Source organism: Schistocerca americana, chromosome 1 (assembly GCF_021461395.2).
Source record: "Schistocerca americana isolate TAMUIC-IGC-003095 chromosome 1, iqSchAmer2.1, whole genome shotgun sequence".
NCBI classification, from domain to species: Eukaryota; Metazoa; Arthropoda; class Insecta; order Orthoptera; family Acrididae; genus Schistocerca; species Schistocerca americana.
Genome location: NC_060119.1, coordinates 105136613 through 105154458, shown reverse-complemented (window position 1 = coordinate 105154458; position 17846 = coordinate 105136613). Strand labels below are relative to the sequence as shown.

The 17846-nt window shown below is 39.2% G+C and overlaps 1 protein-coding gene across 2 annotated transcripts in view; it reads left to right on the top strand.

Annotated features, from left to right (window-relative positions):
* Nucleotides 1–17846, top strand: part of LOC124549316 (GTP-binding protein 1) — a 152985-nt gene that overhangs the window by 99867 nt on the left and 35272 nt on the right. For both annotated transcript variants that reach the window (XM_047125236.1, XM_047125237.1), the window contains exons 8-9: nt 5171–5315; nt 5399–5581. In XM_047125236.1, the coding sequence (XP_046981192.1) occupies nt 5171–5315; nt 5399–5581 (328 nt within the window). The remainder of the gene's footprint in view (nt 1–5170; nt 5316–5398; nt 5582–17846) is intronic.

Below are 17846 nucleotides of genomic sequence, written 5' to 3'. Positions count from 1 at the left end.
CTGAACAGTTGGAGGTCATTGTGGAAGGAGGGGTGGCAACCAGTGATGGGTAATTTGATGGTAAGGCCATTAGGGGGGATTTCATGAGCCAAGTAACAATGCAGGAACAGAATGTGGGCCTGGGATCTGGCTAGGGATAAGGAAACTTTTCTGTATTGATGCAGATGGAAGGAGCAAGGATCCATGGTGGTGCAAAAATGCAAAAAAATATGTAAGAAAGTAGAATTACGTCCGAAAAATTACTCAAAAATACCCCCAAATACGTGTGAAAAGTATGAAATTGATGCACAGGGGTGAATAAAGAGAGAAAATCTGAGGAAGACGACGATAGAGGAAGGTGAAAATGCACTAAAATTGGCGAGAGTCACAAAGGTCAAAGCAGAGAATAACTAATCATTAATAAATATAAGTATATTAATGTGGATAGCAGATTTGAGGGCGGATAAGCATAGAGAAGGGGGACAGCAGATGTGACTGGATGAGGTGGATTTAGTGGGTGCGAACAGGGATAGAACGGAGAAAGTGTGGGGGGTGGGGTGGGGTTCGTAGTTAGAAATGTTAGACCGCGTGGCACCGGAAAAGTGCAGGAGATAACACGCAAAAATACGGGAACCGACACAGGGAGCGTGATCAGTTTGGAGGTATAGGGTTAATTATATTGTCGGGAGTAATGTGGGATGCTACACTAACAATCAGCGTGTTCTTCATGCTGTCTGTTGCGCGCGGCCTAGTCTGTTGATACAGTGTGGCTCATAAGTAGTGCATGCAGTGCAGTTCGTAAGGCGACAACAGAAACACAGGAAAGAAAAGAAAGAAGGATGGACATTGAGTATAGTGACGCAAATGAAAGTAGTTACAAAGGAAAACAGCACAGGGTTCGGATTGAAGAAAAGCCATCAGGCAAAAATCAAACAATGGAAAATCCAGGATGGAATGTAACAATACGAGAGAAGGAAAGTTGCTACTCACCATTGAACTGTGAATTTACTTTCAAAATCTTTTCGTAAGCAATTTACTTTATTCACTAGCAATTCATCAAGAACATTAACGCATTTAATCACACTATGTGAGCATGGAAGTAGTTGCCTGTGGGTAAGTGATGAAAACAAATTAAATTTTTTTTTCGATAAATGGAAATTTATTCCTAAAAGCTCCCCCCCGCCCGTTTTTTTAAAATTATAATCAGAAAGCGCCCTGTAAATATCAAGTTACAATTTATTCAGAGGATCCGCACCTTATAGTGAGTAGCAACTTTCCTTTTCATTATATTGTTACATTCCATACTGGACTTTTCAAATGTCTAAGAAAGTTAGGAAAGGAATAGTTAAAAACAAAAATAAGAACAGCAGTCAGACAGACACCAGGGCAGTATGCCTTCTCTACTTTGATGCCACTTCACAGAAAATTTCTAATGTATTTAGACCATATAATGTAAGAGATGCTTTACCTATCAGCAATTAATTATGTAATAGACTGTCACACACTATAAATCCAACTGTCACTACAAAATGTGGGTCAGACTGGACGAAGCTTTTGAACTAGGTTTGAAGAACCTATAAATGTATTTAGGTACAACATCCCCAATGAATCTGTCATAGCTACTCACATTAATGACAGTTTTTGCTTATAATTTTTTTTCAAACAATGTAAAGTTCAGGCTGAAATAACAATATGAAAAGGACAGGTTGCTATCACCTTGTAGAGGAGGCATTGAGTTGCACGCAGCAACAATGAAAAAGACCACTAAACACTTAAGCTTTCAGACAAAGAAGTCCTTCTTCCAGATCAGAAAACATGTTCACATTCACAGAGCTCATACATACACATGGCTACAGGCACCGGGGCACAACTGCGGACTGTGATTGCTTCTGATGTAAGCAGCAATCTGCTGGAGTTGATTGTGGGTTTGAGGAGGTGGCATGGCATGGGGAAGGATAGAGATAGCAGGGTAGGGGTGGGGGGAGATGTGTTGCCTGTTTCACTCTCAGATAGAGCAAGGGAAAAATGATTGCCTATATGCCTCTTTGTGAGCCCTAATTACTCGTATCTTATCTTCATGGTCCCTTTGCAAAATGTATGTTGGCAGCAGTAGGATTGTTCTGCAGTCAGCTTCAAATGCCGGTTCTCTAAACTTTCTCAGTAGTGTTCTACAAAATAAATCTCTTCTTCCCTTCAGGCATTCCCACTTGAGCTCCTGAAGCATACCCGTAACACTTGCATGCTGATCAAACCTAATGTAACAAATCTAAGAGCTTGCCTCCGAATTGCTTCGATGTCTTCTTTCAATTCGACCTGGTGCGGATCTCAAACACTTGAGCAGTATTCAAGAATAGATCGCACTAGCATCCTAGATGTGGTCTCCTTTATAGATGAACCACACTTCCCTAAAATTCTCCCAATAAACTGAGGTTGACCATTCACCTTTCCTATCACAATCTTTGCATATTGCATATTTCATATCACTTTGCAACATTACACCCACATATTTATACAACATAAATGTGTCAAGCAGGACATTCATGTGGTCAGATAGTTTGTTGTGCCTACATAGGAACTGGCACAGTGGTTGCAGCTTACTTTATAGGTCACATGGCTGCTGCCACAGGTACCTCTGCCTTTAATGGGTGGTAGATGCCTATGACAGGACTGGAGTAGGTGGTAATGGGAGGATTTATGGGCCATGGGGTTAGGGGTTGGGAGCAGGGATGGAAAAGGATTTTGTGTAGGTTTGGTGATTGGCAGAATACCACTGTGAGAGGGGTGAGGAGGATACTGGAGAGGATATTCCTCATTTCAGGCCATGGCAAGAGGTAGTTGAAACCATGGCAGAGAGTGTGGTTCAGTTTCACCAGTCCAGGGTGCTATTGAGTCACAAGAGAAGTGCTCCTTTGTGGCCAGACAATAGGTATGTGAGATGTGATAAGAGACTGGAGTGACAAGGTACAGAAGATATATTTCTGGACAAGGTTGGGAGGGTAATTCCGATCTGTGAAGGACTCCCTGAGGCCCTTAGCAGATTTGGAGAGAGACTGCTCATCACTAAATACACATTGACCACATGTGGCTTGGTTATGTGGAAGGAACTTCTTTATATGGAATGGGTGGCAGCTGTTGAAGTGGAGGGATTGTTGGTGGTGGTAGATTTGATGTGGACAGAGGTACTGATACAGCCAGGTTGAGGTGGAGGTAGCATTGAGGAAAGTGGCTTGTTGGGTTGTGATTTATGTTTCAGAGAGAAGAGGTGTTTCTTTGTTTGAAAGCTTAAATGTTTAGCATTGTGCTTCTCTGCAGCTCAACACCTCCTTTAATTATGTTTATGTATTTTTAATGAATATCTTCTTCCTGCTTTCCTAGGGAAGTCATCTTTTGTGCTCTTTTAGTGTTAAAACATAATATTTAATCATCTCAGAATTTAATCATCTACATTTTATGCTTGGTATACTTTTGAGTTAAAGTTTGGTTTATGAGAAATTGGAATAAAACTGGAAAAACTCCAGTTAATAATAGACGCGGTTTGGTTGAGTGTTTAAAACAATTTTCAAACTCCACCAATTTTTCGAAGGCAGAACTCTGATGATACCAGCATTAGAAATCTAGATTATGAAATTGTGTAAGAAACAGCGAAGAAAAGAGGTATTCAAGAACACTATGCTAAGAACTGAACTCAATTCCAAGAACAAAATTATGCCTATAGGATCACTGTCAGTTCCTGTTATTGAATGCAGGTTTGATATGCTAGGCTGCACCCAACAAGATACTTGATCTGCAGTTTATAAGACTTCTAAATTGATTACTGTGTATCATGTAGTTCATTCACCCCAGAGCTGACAATGACAGACTGTACTTAATATGAGAGGGCTGAGACAAATAGAGGCAGTACATTGTAATGCCACTGTTGGTATGTGACACAGGTTAAGAATGATCAACTAATATGTCAAATATGCAGGCTGGGGGGGCACATTGAAACAGAGGAATTATTGGCCAGGCTAAAAAAGTTGCAAGAAAGTTCTCACAGAATTCAGAATCTGGTGATACTGACTCACTTTTGCAAGGTAACATCAAAGTGGAAACTCAGAATAAGCTAAAACAAACCTGAAGATAGGGATCTCTGCAGGGTCAGTACCCGAACTGCCTAGATAACTTAAATATTGAAACAGACTACCCAGCCTTTGGCTTGACACACAAATAATGAGAGTCAACCCAGGAGCTGTAATAGTACCTGCCCAAGATCAGGCCTTGATGATAGGGTATTGTGTTATAAATACAGTGGAAACCACTTAAGGTGATAGGTGGTGACTTTGTGAAGCACATAATGGGACTATGGACCATATAGCATCAGGCTGTCTAATATTAGTGAAAAATGAGTACCTGAATGTACACAATATTGTGTGCTCATGTAGAGCCCTAGGAGCACAAGATCTCTCCACAAGTGATGTGACCACACACCTGTAGCATCACAACTGCTGAATGCAAGAGTACCCTTTACAACCAACAAATAGATATCGACTGATCAGTGCAGCATTGTTTTGCATCAGCCAGATTAAAGATCATGTCTCTTTATTGATATATCAGTCCTGTGTGGCGGGAGCATTAACGATAAGGTGGCTAAGGACAACATGAAATATGAGGCTTCAAGCACCGAGCTCAGGCAAATATGGGATTTCAAAGCTGATGTCATCTCCATTGTCATTGATGTCCTGGGATCAGTACTACACAACCTGAAGAGTGTTCTGTCTAGAAACCCAGGATGTAGTAAGCATAGTGAAATACAAAACATACAGCACGGTTAAAATAACTGTGACAGATTGCAGCGATGAGGGGCATTGATACCAGACTGCAGCCAGGCACGCCTGATTAGGCTCTTTCGTGCATCTGCAAAACAGGCCACCAGTGAGCTCGTGACACCTGAGAAAGAACTACAATTGGCTGTTGGGTGGCTCCTACCACTCGATTCACTCAAACGCCAATAACAAAGTTATTTCAGTAAAAGTATAATGCTCTTATTCAGAACCACACATATCTAGTGTAAATGCTTATAAAACCACTGTACCCAGGCCTACTTTCGAAGAAGCTGTAGGTATCCTGTAGACTTCACCATATCCAACAGTATAATCACTGTTGTGGAAAATGATACTAATGATATTAATAGTGTTTCCATTGATTGTTTCAGGTTGTGCCCCATATTTCAAGTTTCAAATGTTACTGGAGAGAACCTGGAACTATTGAAAATGTTTCTCAACTTACTTACAACTCGCGTTTCTAGCTGTGATGATGAACCAGCAGAGTTCCAGATAGATGACACCTACTCTGTACCTGTGAGTGTAATGTATACAATCTGAATATACTGCAGAGCCATATTTTGTGTGAAATGCATTAATGAATTTAACCCCTCTGACAGGGTGTTGGTACAGTTGTGTCTGGTACAACATTAAAAGGAGTGATCAGATTGAATGATACCTTAATGCTTGGGCCAGATCCGTTGGGTCATTTCATGCCCATAGCTGTTAAAAGTATTCATCGGAAGAGAATGGTTGTCCGTGAAGTTCGTGGTGGACAGACAGCTTCATTTGCTCTGAAAAAGGTCAGTTTGCTTCCAGTACATGTACTGTGAGTATAATATTAATGCTCTGAATGCATTTACAACCTGTCATTGTTGATGACGTAATATTTCATAAGAATTGACTTTGTGCTTAATTTTTGAGAAAGATCTTGATTCCTATGATACAGTACCATATATAAACAAAATTCAACATTATGTTGTTAGAAGTGTAATGCAGTATGCTTGGGTCACTTACAGAGCTGCACCTATCACAGATACTCCTGGCGGATACTTTCATTCTGTTTGTGTCCCAGAGGGACCACTGTGTTCCTGTCTCTAATGAGCTAGGTGCTTGCTGGATGTTCAACACTAACTTCTATCTTTTCTTTGATTGTTCCAAAAATTTCTACATTATGTTTTTAATCTAAATTTTTAATAATATGAATATTAGTGTAACTGTATGATTTTGATTGTGTGTCTGTTACTCCTTAAGATCTGTGGTTATTATGGAGGTTTATCTGTCAGCTGAAGTACTGGGGTGATGAGATTTTTGATGATCGTATGTGTTTACAGGGAGAACAGGCAACTTGCTTGTAGAGGTATTTGTGTATATCACAATCAAATGTATTTTGCTCTGCAGTAGCTGCTTAAGCCTATAATATGCCTTGTAGGTGATGCCTTATCCATGTAAGATTATCCATCCATTGGTGTATCCATTGGTAAATTTTTAAGTTTATGCCTGCAGGTCCATTCTCACTGAAAGTGAAGGTTATGGTATGATGATGATGATGATGATGATGATGATACTTAGAACACACTGTATTTCATGGTACCTGCTTCCATTTCTCTCTTCGAAAATCATCATCCAGTTTTTTCTGTTTCTGTTTTTCATTCATTTTTTTCCTGATGAAGGTTCTCATTTCCGGAGAGTCAAGACATAGGTAAAGTAACTGACTTTTTTTCTGCATACTGTAATAAGAGATCAATGTATTTCACTGTCTTGGTGTGCATGAAACAGTAGTTCAGTCACCTCGTCTTTGTTCTTTTCCTATATCAAACACACTTTGCTCACTACATCTGTCATTTAGTTGCTCAAATCCCATTTCATAGACATCAGTATTTAACCACTTACAGATGTTTTCATCACTACATTCTCACAACCAGAAATTTTTTTCACAAGATTGATCAGGCAGGCAGCGGTATGACATTCCAATTGCTATAACCTTCAAAACCACTTTCAGTGGAGGGTATTGCAGTTTCCTTTAATGAGTAAGTTAGTGTTATTGTCTTCATGATTTGCCAGGCATTAAAAATACTGTGTATTCCATTGTCCATATTCAGAGACTTTCAGTAATTGAGGATGGTTGAACATTCATGCACAGGCTGCTTCATGAGATTCAGCCAGTAATGTTTCACAGATGAAATCACACCTTGGTCCATTGGCTGTATGCATGATTTATCACAAATTGAGTACCTCACAAAAATTGTTCAGTCATATGTAGCAACTACATCCTATGCGGAATGAGAAAGTGTATTGTCAAGTAAATGAACACCTCTCTCCAAATATGCACACACAACTAGAATAAACATAAACTAAAACCAATCTCGTAGGTAACACTGACCAACCAGGCTATTTTCTAATGCATGGAAAAAATACTAAGTTCATTATTCCTTCAAATTTGCACAATATTTTCATTTATTTAGTTTTTATTTTCCAATAACAGCTGGCTTCAGTCACTGTTCACTTGTTAAATGGTGCAGAAAAGACCATCTAGCATTTCGCTACTAGGCTTAAAGTCCATTAACATGCACTTCTTTTACAGTTTCATTAACATTGTAAATCTGTTGTGGGAGAAAATTGTTCTGTTCAGTGTAACAGAAGAATTCACCACAAAAAGCATAAGCTGTATATTTATTAACACCAAGATTCTCGCTTTGAACAGCAGTTTCTCGAATCCTATAGAGATGTTGCAGAATTTAACAGGTTTTATTTATTTTTTTGTCAAATGTTCAAGCTGGGCGAATTTTTATAACCAAAAAAGAGTGGTAAATAGACAAATGAGGCATCTAATTGATCAGCATAAGGCATAGTTTCGCAGAGAAGGATTTAATTGCTTGAAAGTATTGTGGTTAACTAAGAAAAACTTACTTAGTAGTTTGTGGAAAAGTTACACAACGTATTTTTGTCCAAATCTTCAATACCAAATGAAGAGTGGGAAATGGACATTTTTTTGTGTTGAAAAAATAAAATAAATATCAAATCATGATATAAATTGAAACTTCTCATCTTTCTCTTGATCTAAATACTCTTAACATAACAGAATACCAGTAAGTTTTTAAATATGTCATATTTCATGCTTTCTTGTGTGTGTGTGGGGGGGGGGGGGGGGGGGGGTCAAATGTTTTGTGAAATGATTTGCGTAGAAGTAAGAAATGAAATAGTAAAATAGGTTAGAGAAACATTTGACACTCCTTTGCATTATCTCTGAAATTATGTTCAGCAAATGCAGTGCTTATTGAGAATTTAATGTTCAGTTTCACCTAGAATCTTACAATTTTTAAGAGTTCCACAGGATATTTGCCTGACAAATTGTATAGGCTGTGCAGTCTGCTATTGTGTCCCATTGACATATATCTGTTATCTATGCCATGAGGTATAAAAGGTGCCACCAATTTTTCAGTCTAAAAAATTTTCTGATAGAGATTCTTCAAATATCATGAAAAGAGTGTTCTTATGGAATAAGAAGTAATGTCTTCATCACAAGTGCTGTCAACATCATTGTTCGTGCTCAATCACTTTTCTTGACAAAGAAAGTGAATAAAAAAATAGATTCTATTTGCTGCTCTTCCTACTTCAGTAATGTATAAGCATTTGAGCTACTATATCTTTTTGTTTCTTCATCATCATCATCATCATCATCATTTAAGACTGATTATGCCTTTCAGCGTTCAGTCTGGAGCATAGCCCCTCTTATACAGTTCCTCCATGATCCCCTATTCAGTGCTAACATTGGTGCCTCTTCTGATGTTAAACCTATTACTTCAAAATCATTCTTAACCGAATCAAGGTACCTTCTCCTTGGTCTGCCCCAACTCCTCCTACCCTCTACTGCTGAACCCATGAGTCTCTTGGGTAACCTTGCTTCTCCCATGCGTGTAACATGACCCCACCATCTAAGCCTGTTCGCCCTGACTGCTACATCTATAGAGTTCATTCCCAGTTTTTCTTTGATTTCCTCATTGTGGACACCCCCCTGCCATTGTTCCCATCTACTAGTACCTGCAATCATCCTATCTACTTTCATATCCGTAACCTCAACCTTGTTGATACGATAACCTGAATCCACCCAGCTTTCGCTCCCATACAACAAAGTTGGTCGAAAGATTGAACGGTGCGCAGATAACTTAGTCTTGGTACTGACTTCCTTCTTGCAGAAGAGAGTAGATCGTAGCTGAGCGCTCACTGCATTAGCTTTGCTACACCTCGCTTCCAGTTCTTTCACTATGTTGCCATCCTGTGTGAATATGCATCCTAAGTACTTGAAACCGTCCACCTGTTCTAACTTTGTTCCTCCTATTTGGCACTCAATCCGTTTATATTTCTTTCCCACTGACATTACTTTCGTTTTGGAGATGCTAATCTTCATACCATAGTCCTTACATTTCTGATCTAGCTCTGAAATATTACTTTGCAAACTTTCAATCGAATCTGCCATCACAACTAAGTCATCCGCATATGCAAGACTGCTTATTTTGTGTTCACATATCTTAATCTCACCCAGCCAGTCTATTGTTTTCAACATATGATCCATAAATAATATGAACAACAGTGGAGACAGGTTGCAGCCTTGTCTTACCCCTGAAACTACTCTGAACCATGAACTCAGTTTACCGTCAACTCTAACTGCTGCCTGACTATCCATGTAAAGCCCTTTAATTGCTTGCAAAAGTTTGCCTCCTATTCCATAATCTTGTAGAACAGACAATAACTTCCCTCCTAGGAACCCGGTCATATGCCTTTTCTAGATCTATAAAGCATAGATACAATTCCCTGTTCCACTCATAACACTTCTCCATTATTTGCCGTAAGCTAAAGATCTGGTCCTGACAACCTCTAAGAGGCCTAAACCCACACTGATTTTCATCCAATTGGTCCTCAACTAATGCTCGCACTTTCCTTTCAACAATACCTGCGAAGATTTTACCCACAACGCTGATTAAAGAGATACCTCTGTAGTTGTTACAATCTTTTCTGTTTCCATGTTTAAAGATTGGTGTGATTACTGCTTTTGTCCAGTCTGATGGAACCTGTCCCGACTCCCAGGCTATTTCAATTATCCTGTGTAGCCATTTAAGACCTGACATTCCACTGTATTTGATGAGTTCCGACTTAATTTCATCCACCCCAGCTGCTTTATTGCACTGCAATCTATTGACCATTTTTTCCACTTTCTCAAATGTGATCCTATTTCCATCATCATTCCTATCCCATTCTACCTCGAAATCTGAAACATTACTGATCGTATTTTCACCTACATTGAGCAACTCTTCAAAATATTCCCTCCATCTGCCCAAGGCATCCACAGGATTCACCAGAAGTTTTCCTGACCTGTCCAAAATACTTGTCATTTCCTTCTTACCTCCCTTTCGAAGACTGCTAATTACACTCCAGAATGGTTTTCCAGCAGCTTGACCCATAGTCTCCAACCTGTTTCCAAAGTCTTCCCATAATTTCTTCTTCGATGCTGCAATTATCTGTTTGGCTTTGTTTCTTTCTTCAACATAACTTTCTCTATCTACCTGGGTTCTGGTATGTAGCCATTTTTGATACGCCTTCTTTTTCCTTTTACAGGCTGCCTTGACTGTATCATTCCACCAAGCTGTTTGCTTCATCCTACTTTTACACACTACTGTTCCAAGGCATTCTTTAGCCACCTCCTACATATGGACCTGACCTCCTGCACTTTCTGCCTCACAATCCCAATTTCACTGCAGATTAAATAATGAGCAGTGTCATCAAAGAATCCCCTGAATACACGTGTGTCCCTCACAGCCTTACGGAATTCCTGATCTGTTATTATATAGTCAACGACAGATCTGGTTCCCCTGCCTTCCCAAGTATACCGGTGAATGTTCTTATGTTTAAGAAAGGAGTTTGTGATTACTAAGCCCATACTGGCACAGAAATCCAAGAGTTGTTTCCCGTTCCTGTTGGCCTCCATATCCTCTCCAAATTTACCCATAACCTTTTCATACCCTTCTGTTCAATTTCCAATCCTGGCGTTAAAATCACCCATGAGCAGAACACTGTCCTTGTCCTTTACTCTAACAACTACATCACTGAGTGCCTCATAAAAACTATCCATCTTATCTTGATCTGTCCCTTCACAATGCGAATATACTGTCACAATCCTAATTTTCTTGCTAGACACTTTCAAATCTATCCACATCAGTCGTTCATTTACATACCTTATTGCAACTACGCTGGGTTCCATTTCTTTCCTGATGTAAAGCCCTACACCCCATTGTGCTATTCCTGCTTTGACTCCTGACAGGTAGACCTTGTATTCTCCCACTTCCTGTTCTTTCTCACCCCTTACCCGAATGTCACTAACAGCTAAAAAGTCCAGTCCCATCTTACTTGCAGCCTCTGCCAGCTCTACCTTCTTCCCAGAGTAGCCCCCATTGATATTAATAGCTCCCCATCTCATTACCATTTGTTTGCCAAGTCATATCTTAGGAGTCCCTTGTTTGTCAGTTAGAGGTGGGACTCCGTCACCTCCAAAGGTCCGAGGCATTTTGCTCTGATTTTTGCCAGCATCATATTTAAAGTACCAGGGAAGCAGGTTGCTAGCCTTACTTGCCCCGAGTCCCATTGGGTTTTACCCCTAACGGCTGAGGGACTAACAGGTGGATTTGATAGTCTTTGCCGTATGAGCACAAAGGTGACCACGACTCAGAATATGTCCGAGATGCCCAGCCTTATTCCAAAGTAACTGGTATCCCAACTGTCGGGACCACTTACTTGGCCACTCATACGTTGCCCGTGGTTCATGAACTAGGACATGACTACAGGAACCCACACCATGAACTTTTTGTTTCTAACTTTCAATTTTTAAATGTTTTTCAAGGCCTGTAGTAAATGTTTGCATGGTGATATTGTTCACAATACTCAATGCTGCTGTATGGTTATGACAATATCTCTGTCCTGTAGCAATAGGTGTAAAAAAAGTCAACAATTTTAGGTTCTGAAAATTTTTGCATTAGTGAACCATACGAATACTAGGAAATAGGTATCTGTGGTGAAGGAAATAGTGCATTTCTCCCCATTGCTGTTGACATAACACTGTTCTTCTTCACTAATGTGTGATGACAGAAAAAGGCTAATAATTGGATAAAATTGGAACCTTCATTCAGATAGCAGTTGGAATCAGTTGCAGACTTTCACTCATTGGTCTCCGTACATCACTAACATACACTACGTGATCAAAGTACCCGGACACCTGGCTGAAAATTATCTACAAGTTCATGGCACCCTCCATCGGTAATGCTGGAATTCAGTATGGTGTTGGCCCACCCTTAACGGTGATGACAGCTTCCACTCTGACAGGCATACATTCAGTCTGGTGCTGGAAGGTTTCTTGGGGAAGCCAGCCCATTCCTTATGGAGTGCTGCACTGAGGAGAGTTATCAGTGTTGGTCAGTGAGGTATGGCATGAAGTCGGCATTCCAAAACATCCCAAAGGTGTTCTATGAGATTCAGATCAGAACTCTGTGTAAGCCAGCCCATTACAAGGATGTTATTCTCATGTTACCACTCTGCTGCCACAGGCCGTGCATTATGAACAGGTGCTTGATCGTGTTGAAAGATGCAGTCGCCATCCACAAATTGCTCTTCAACAGTGGGTAGCAAGAAGCTGATTAAAACATCAATGATGCCTGTGCTGTGATAGTGCCATGCAAAACAACAAGGAGTGCAAGCCCCCTCCATGAAAAACATAACAACACGATAACACCACTGCCTCCGAATTTTACTGTTGGAATTACACACACTAGCAGATGATGCTCACTGGGCATTTGCCATACTCACGCCCTGCCATCCTATCGCCACATTGTGAACTGTGATTAGTCACTCCATACAATGTTTTCCCACTGTTCAATCATCCAATGTTTACACTTCTTACACCAAGCGAAGTGTCATTGGGCATTTACCAGCATGATATGTGGCTTATGAGCAGCCACTCGACCATGAAATCCAAGTTTTCTCACCCCCCCCCCCTCCCCCCCTTCCCGCCTAACTGTCTAGTACTTGCAGTGGGTCTTGACGCAGTTTGGAATTCCTGTGTGATGCTCTGGATAGATGTCTATTACACATTACGGCCTTCTTCATCTGTCTCTGTCAGTCAACAGACGAGGTTGACCTGTACACTTTTGTGCTGCACGTGTCCCTTCACATTTCCACTTCACTATCACATATGGAAACAGTGGTCCTAGGAATGTTTAGGAGTGTGGAAATCTCTCATACATAGGTATGACACAAGTGACACCTGATCATGTTCGAAGTCCGTGACTTCCAGAGAGCGCCCCATTCTGCTCTCTCACGATGTCTAATAACTACTGAGGTCGCTGATATGGACTACTTGACAGTAGGTGGCAGCACGATGCACCTAATATGAAAAATGTATGTTTTTGGGGGTGTTTGGATAGTTTTGATCACATAGTGTATGAGGATCTGAGCTGTTACAGTTAACATTTGCATAGCCCAAGTAACTGAATCAGAAAAGCATTTAATTCTTTGTCTTTTTGTGGCAGTAGTATTTCAACTGGTATAATGTGTTATTGCCTGACATCACATACCAATAGTATCTCAAGGCCACCAAACATTAGAGTGCAGTCTTTCTAATTCTGTATGCCTGTGACTCAATGCCACCTCTAAGTGGTAAATAGCAATAAATCCTTTCCATATTGCTGTTATTACATCCTGGACTTACCATTGTGTAAATGTGTAGTTGATATGTTTTATGTCTTACTTTTGGACAAAGCATTTCACAAAATGTTTGACCTTTTTCCATAATTTTTTATGTTCTTTAAGTTGTGCACTGTTTGTTTGTGTATACTTTGATCCTGAGAAAGTTTTACTGTGATTTGTTCTTTTCTAACTAATCTATAACTTGTAATTTCTCTTTGATCATCAGAACAATAGATTTGCATTTATCTTTCGTCTTAGTAGCACATATAAATCATTCCTAACTCAGTAACAACAAAAGAAGTGTGACAGAAGTAAACACACATTTTCAGTGAGTAGTTTTAGAAGCTGTGGTGTTTTGAGGTGCTAGAAACAGTGCATTTCTCCTGGTAATGTTTAGCAGTGTGTTTCTGTTTCCTATCAACACATAACAAGGATTCTGAAAGGAACTGTCCTGGAAGAAAATCTAAGTTATTTTATTTTTACATCAGCTTTGAGTTTGAAATCATTTAGATTATAGGAAAAGGGCTAGGCAAGCATATATTAAGGAAATCAGCAACAGACATGTTACAAGTGAAGAAACTTTGCATTTGCCTGAACATGAAATGGGAAAAAATGGAAAAATACTTAATGGACATCAGATGGTGAGATTGGGGCCTGAATCATATTCGAGCTGTAAAACACAAGCCACATGCACAGTAGTGTGTTATAAACAAAAACATTTATTTTAATTATAACAGACTAAACAGGCTTCATTATTTTATTTTTTCAAAAATTTTCCAAACTGTGCATGGGTAATCCACAAACCAGGTAATGCACACCCCCCATAATTGGGAGCTTGTTGTATTTTACTGTACGGAGATGAGGTCTCTATACTATATGGAAAAGATAATGACATAATGTGTACAATTAGCCACTTGAATCATTCGTGTAAATTGTATGGCAGTGAGATCTCTAAAACCAAGACTGGAGTAGTGGCTTTCTTTGCCATAGATCCAGTCTAAACAAATATCTTTGTGGATAACAAGAATGAATGTTGGTAACGTACAAGAAAAACCTTAAGTAAAATACAAGAGGCAGGAATGAAATTTGTGAAAAGACCAAGAGGATACTCAAGAGCAGACCTCTGAAGAAAGGCAATAGTTAGTGGAATGAACTGAATAGACATACATTGCAACACTTGTTATTAAGGCATACAAACATAAGACTAAATTTCGCACTAGGCTATTAACTGGCAGGTGGGAGACATGTAGGGAGAGATGGATGGATAATTTTGTAGAACCTAATCCATGTAGTGGTGAAGAAGGAGGAGACGAGAAGAAGAAGGAAGAACAAGAAAAAGTGAAACATATATACCCATTGTATTCAGCTTAATTTTATTTGTTTGTTTATGGAGAACATGAACATGTAACAACTGAACACATGAAGTTAAGCATAAAATTTAATATAACAATTTCCTACTCCAATACTTTGATAAATGTTTCATTGTCAGCATTTGACAGCCCTTCTACATGATCATAACCACTAGCAGGTATGGTCGCTGCCCAAAAAACTCCAAGTGCTATCTTGATCATTCAGTTACAAAATGTAATGCTCAGTACAATATACTTGATTCAATAGCTTTAGAAATGTGTAACAAATATTACGCTTATGTATTGAGATCTTTTTGAACTCAAAAAATTTACTCAGTAGGAAACTACAGATCCCGCAAGTACCAAACATGTGAACTGAGTTTTTTCCACTCTCTACAGGGAGGAATCTTTAGCTGCTGTAACCTGCAGCACTAAATAAACACTTTTATAGTTACAGTATTTATTGGCTGTCAAATATTAATACAATATAAATCATTGGATCCTCATACCTGGGAAAAATTAAAGTCAACACACACACACACACACACACACACACACACACACACACACATTATTAGTTCTAGAAACTCAGAGTCTATACGGAATGCAAACAGTGACAGTCCATAATAATTTGACCAAGTTCAGTATGTTCCACATGACTTAGACCACAGTAGCACAGATATCTGGAGGGAATGTTTTGGCTCTGTCACCTGGAGTTGAGCATTGCCGATGAAGTCCCACAGCAGTACAACAGCGCAAGACGGTGGATTAGCATATCTGGTGGTGATCTGCTAGTGGTGGCTGTGTAAAGAGAACTGACTTTCGCCTGCTCTGTGGCCAGTTGTATTGCCTTCTTCATAATTCCAGAGGCAGAAGACTTGGACGATGGCAAATATAAGCTCAGTTGTGTGAAAGTAGTTTCAAGGATACCCTAATAAAATTTTATAGCATCATTACTGTTTACAGCAGATGTAGATAAACTAGATGCTAATGTCTTAAACTCTGTGAGACCATTTGTGGATGAAGCTGTTGTATGTACGGAGGTTCAGTATCAGAAAATTGTAGTGTAATAAGACTGGCGGAGAGTCAGAATATGGTGCAGAAATTGGCAACTGACCCGGATTTTAATTAGATTAATATTAAGCAGTAAGACACTATAATTTTACTAAAAAATATTAATCTGCCTTCAAAAATAGTCCTAAAATATCTAGGGGCATGCACCCAGAAGGACTTGAGCTAAAAAAAGAAAAGGAAAAAAAAAAAAAAAAAAACCTGTAGGAAAGGCAGGTGCCAAGTAGTGATTTATTGGTGAAATCTTATGCAAATGTAATTCATTCAAGAAGGAGAAGGAAGTAATTTATAAAAATCTTCTTTGACTGAATCTTGAGTGCTGTTTGTCAGGCTATGATTGTTACATATGTCACAGGGAATCTCTCTTAATGCCAGTGGCAGACACTACAGAAGAGCATATAATGGAGAGAGCTACTAATTAAATCCCAAAGACACTTGTTCCAAGAAATGTTAAACAGCATATTCTTCCTCCCACATATACTGCATGAAATAAAGATGATAGTAAAATTGGATTAGTGTGACCTCATACAGAGGCTTACCATCAGCTGTATTTCCCTTTTGCAAATGGAAAAGGAATGGAAAGAAGTGACAATAGTATGTAATGTACTCACAGCTGCATACCACATGATAGCTCAGGGTGTATGCATGTAGTTGTAGATATTTACCTCTAGCCCTGACAGTATTTATATCTATAGCCCTATGTACATATTGAACTATTTTCTCTGGATTCCTTCCACATTGTGTGTCCTCTGTGCTGCTTTACAGTGCTTACCTTCTGCTCCTGTCCACATCGTCACATCATCTCCCTCCTCTCCACACAACATGGAATTGCCCCCTATCTGTGCACTGCTCGACACTTCTTACATATGAGGCACTGAGAACTGTAAGGGCTGAAAGCACATCAGCATCAATTGTGAGAGTGTAGCATTTATTCCTGCTTCTGACATCTGTTGATCTTTCGTTGAGCCAGGTTTTCTGTGCTGTAGGCCCACATAGCGTATATGAACATAGGCCCTTATGGTTCTCACTGCTTCAAATTACTGTTATACTCCACCCAAGTTTTTCCAGTAGTGTGTTAATATTCTCATCTTGTGTTTGATTGTTCCGTGGAAACATTCAGGCCACTACACTGAAAATCAAGACTTCCTTCCTGTAAAGTATGAAAAGATAATTTTGTAGAAAGTAGTATGCCTGTGATTTCCATAAGCAAACAACAAACAAACAAATCCTGCTAGGTGACAGAAGATTTCAATTTATCAAAAGGAAAATTCACTTGAGAAAAACTGGAAATTTCTAAGAGACAGAATGGCTACCCAGTACTTCAGGAGGGGAAATTCCAGCATTGTTGATAGACATACCTGTAAAAAAACTCATTCATAGTTTTCAGAACTGTTAGCAATACTAGAATTTCACTTCCTGAAGGTAAGTAGTGCCAGCCATTCTATCTGTTTATAATTTAATAGGCTATTTTAATGTGTAGGTTTGAGTGCGGGATGCTGACATGTAATGCTTGAAATGCTGAAAATAAGCTGTATTCTGAAATGTGCAGGGATACCTCTTACCTTTGCTGAACTTGTGATGTTCATAATCCTGGCTCCCCAGCTTGCACTGCTTAAAGATGGATGTGACAAATAAACGAGTATGCGATGTTGAAATGTTTGGAGAAAGAAGGATAAATCACTTAGAGCTTGACCTCAACAGTTTTGTGGAAGTTTTATTCAATTTTTCATTTTACTGACATAAATTTTCCAAAGTTAAACAATTTTTTCAACATTATACAGAATATTTTAGCAATATTAATTACTTTATGAGGTGATATTATACACTAATTTGAATAAAACATTTTGAATAACGTGTCTCCAGTTTTTATTGGTTTCAGAGAAACAGCTGGTTACAGATATAAGTTTTTGTTTCATGT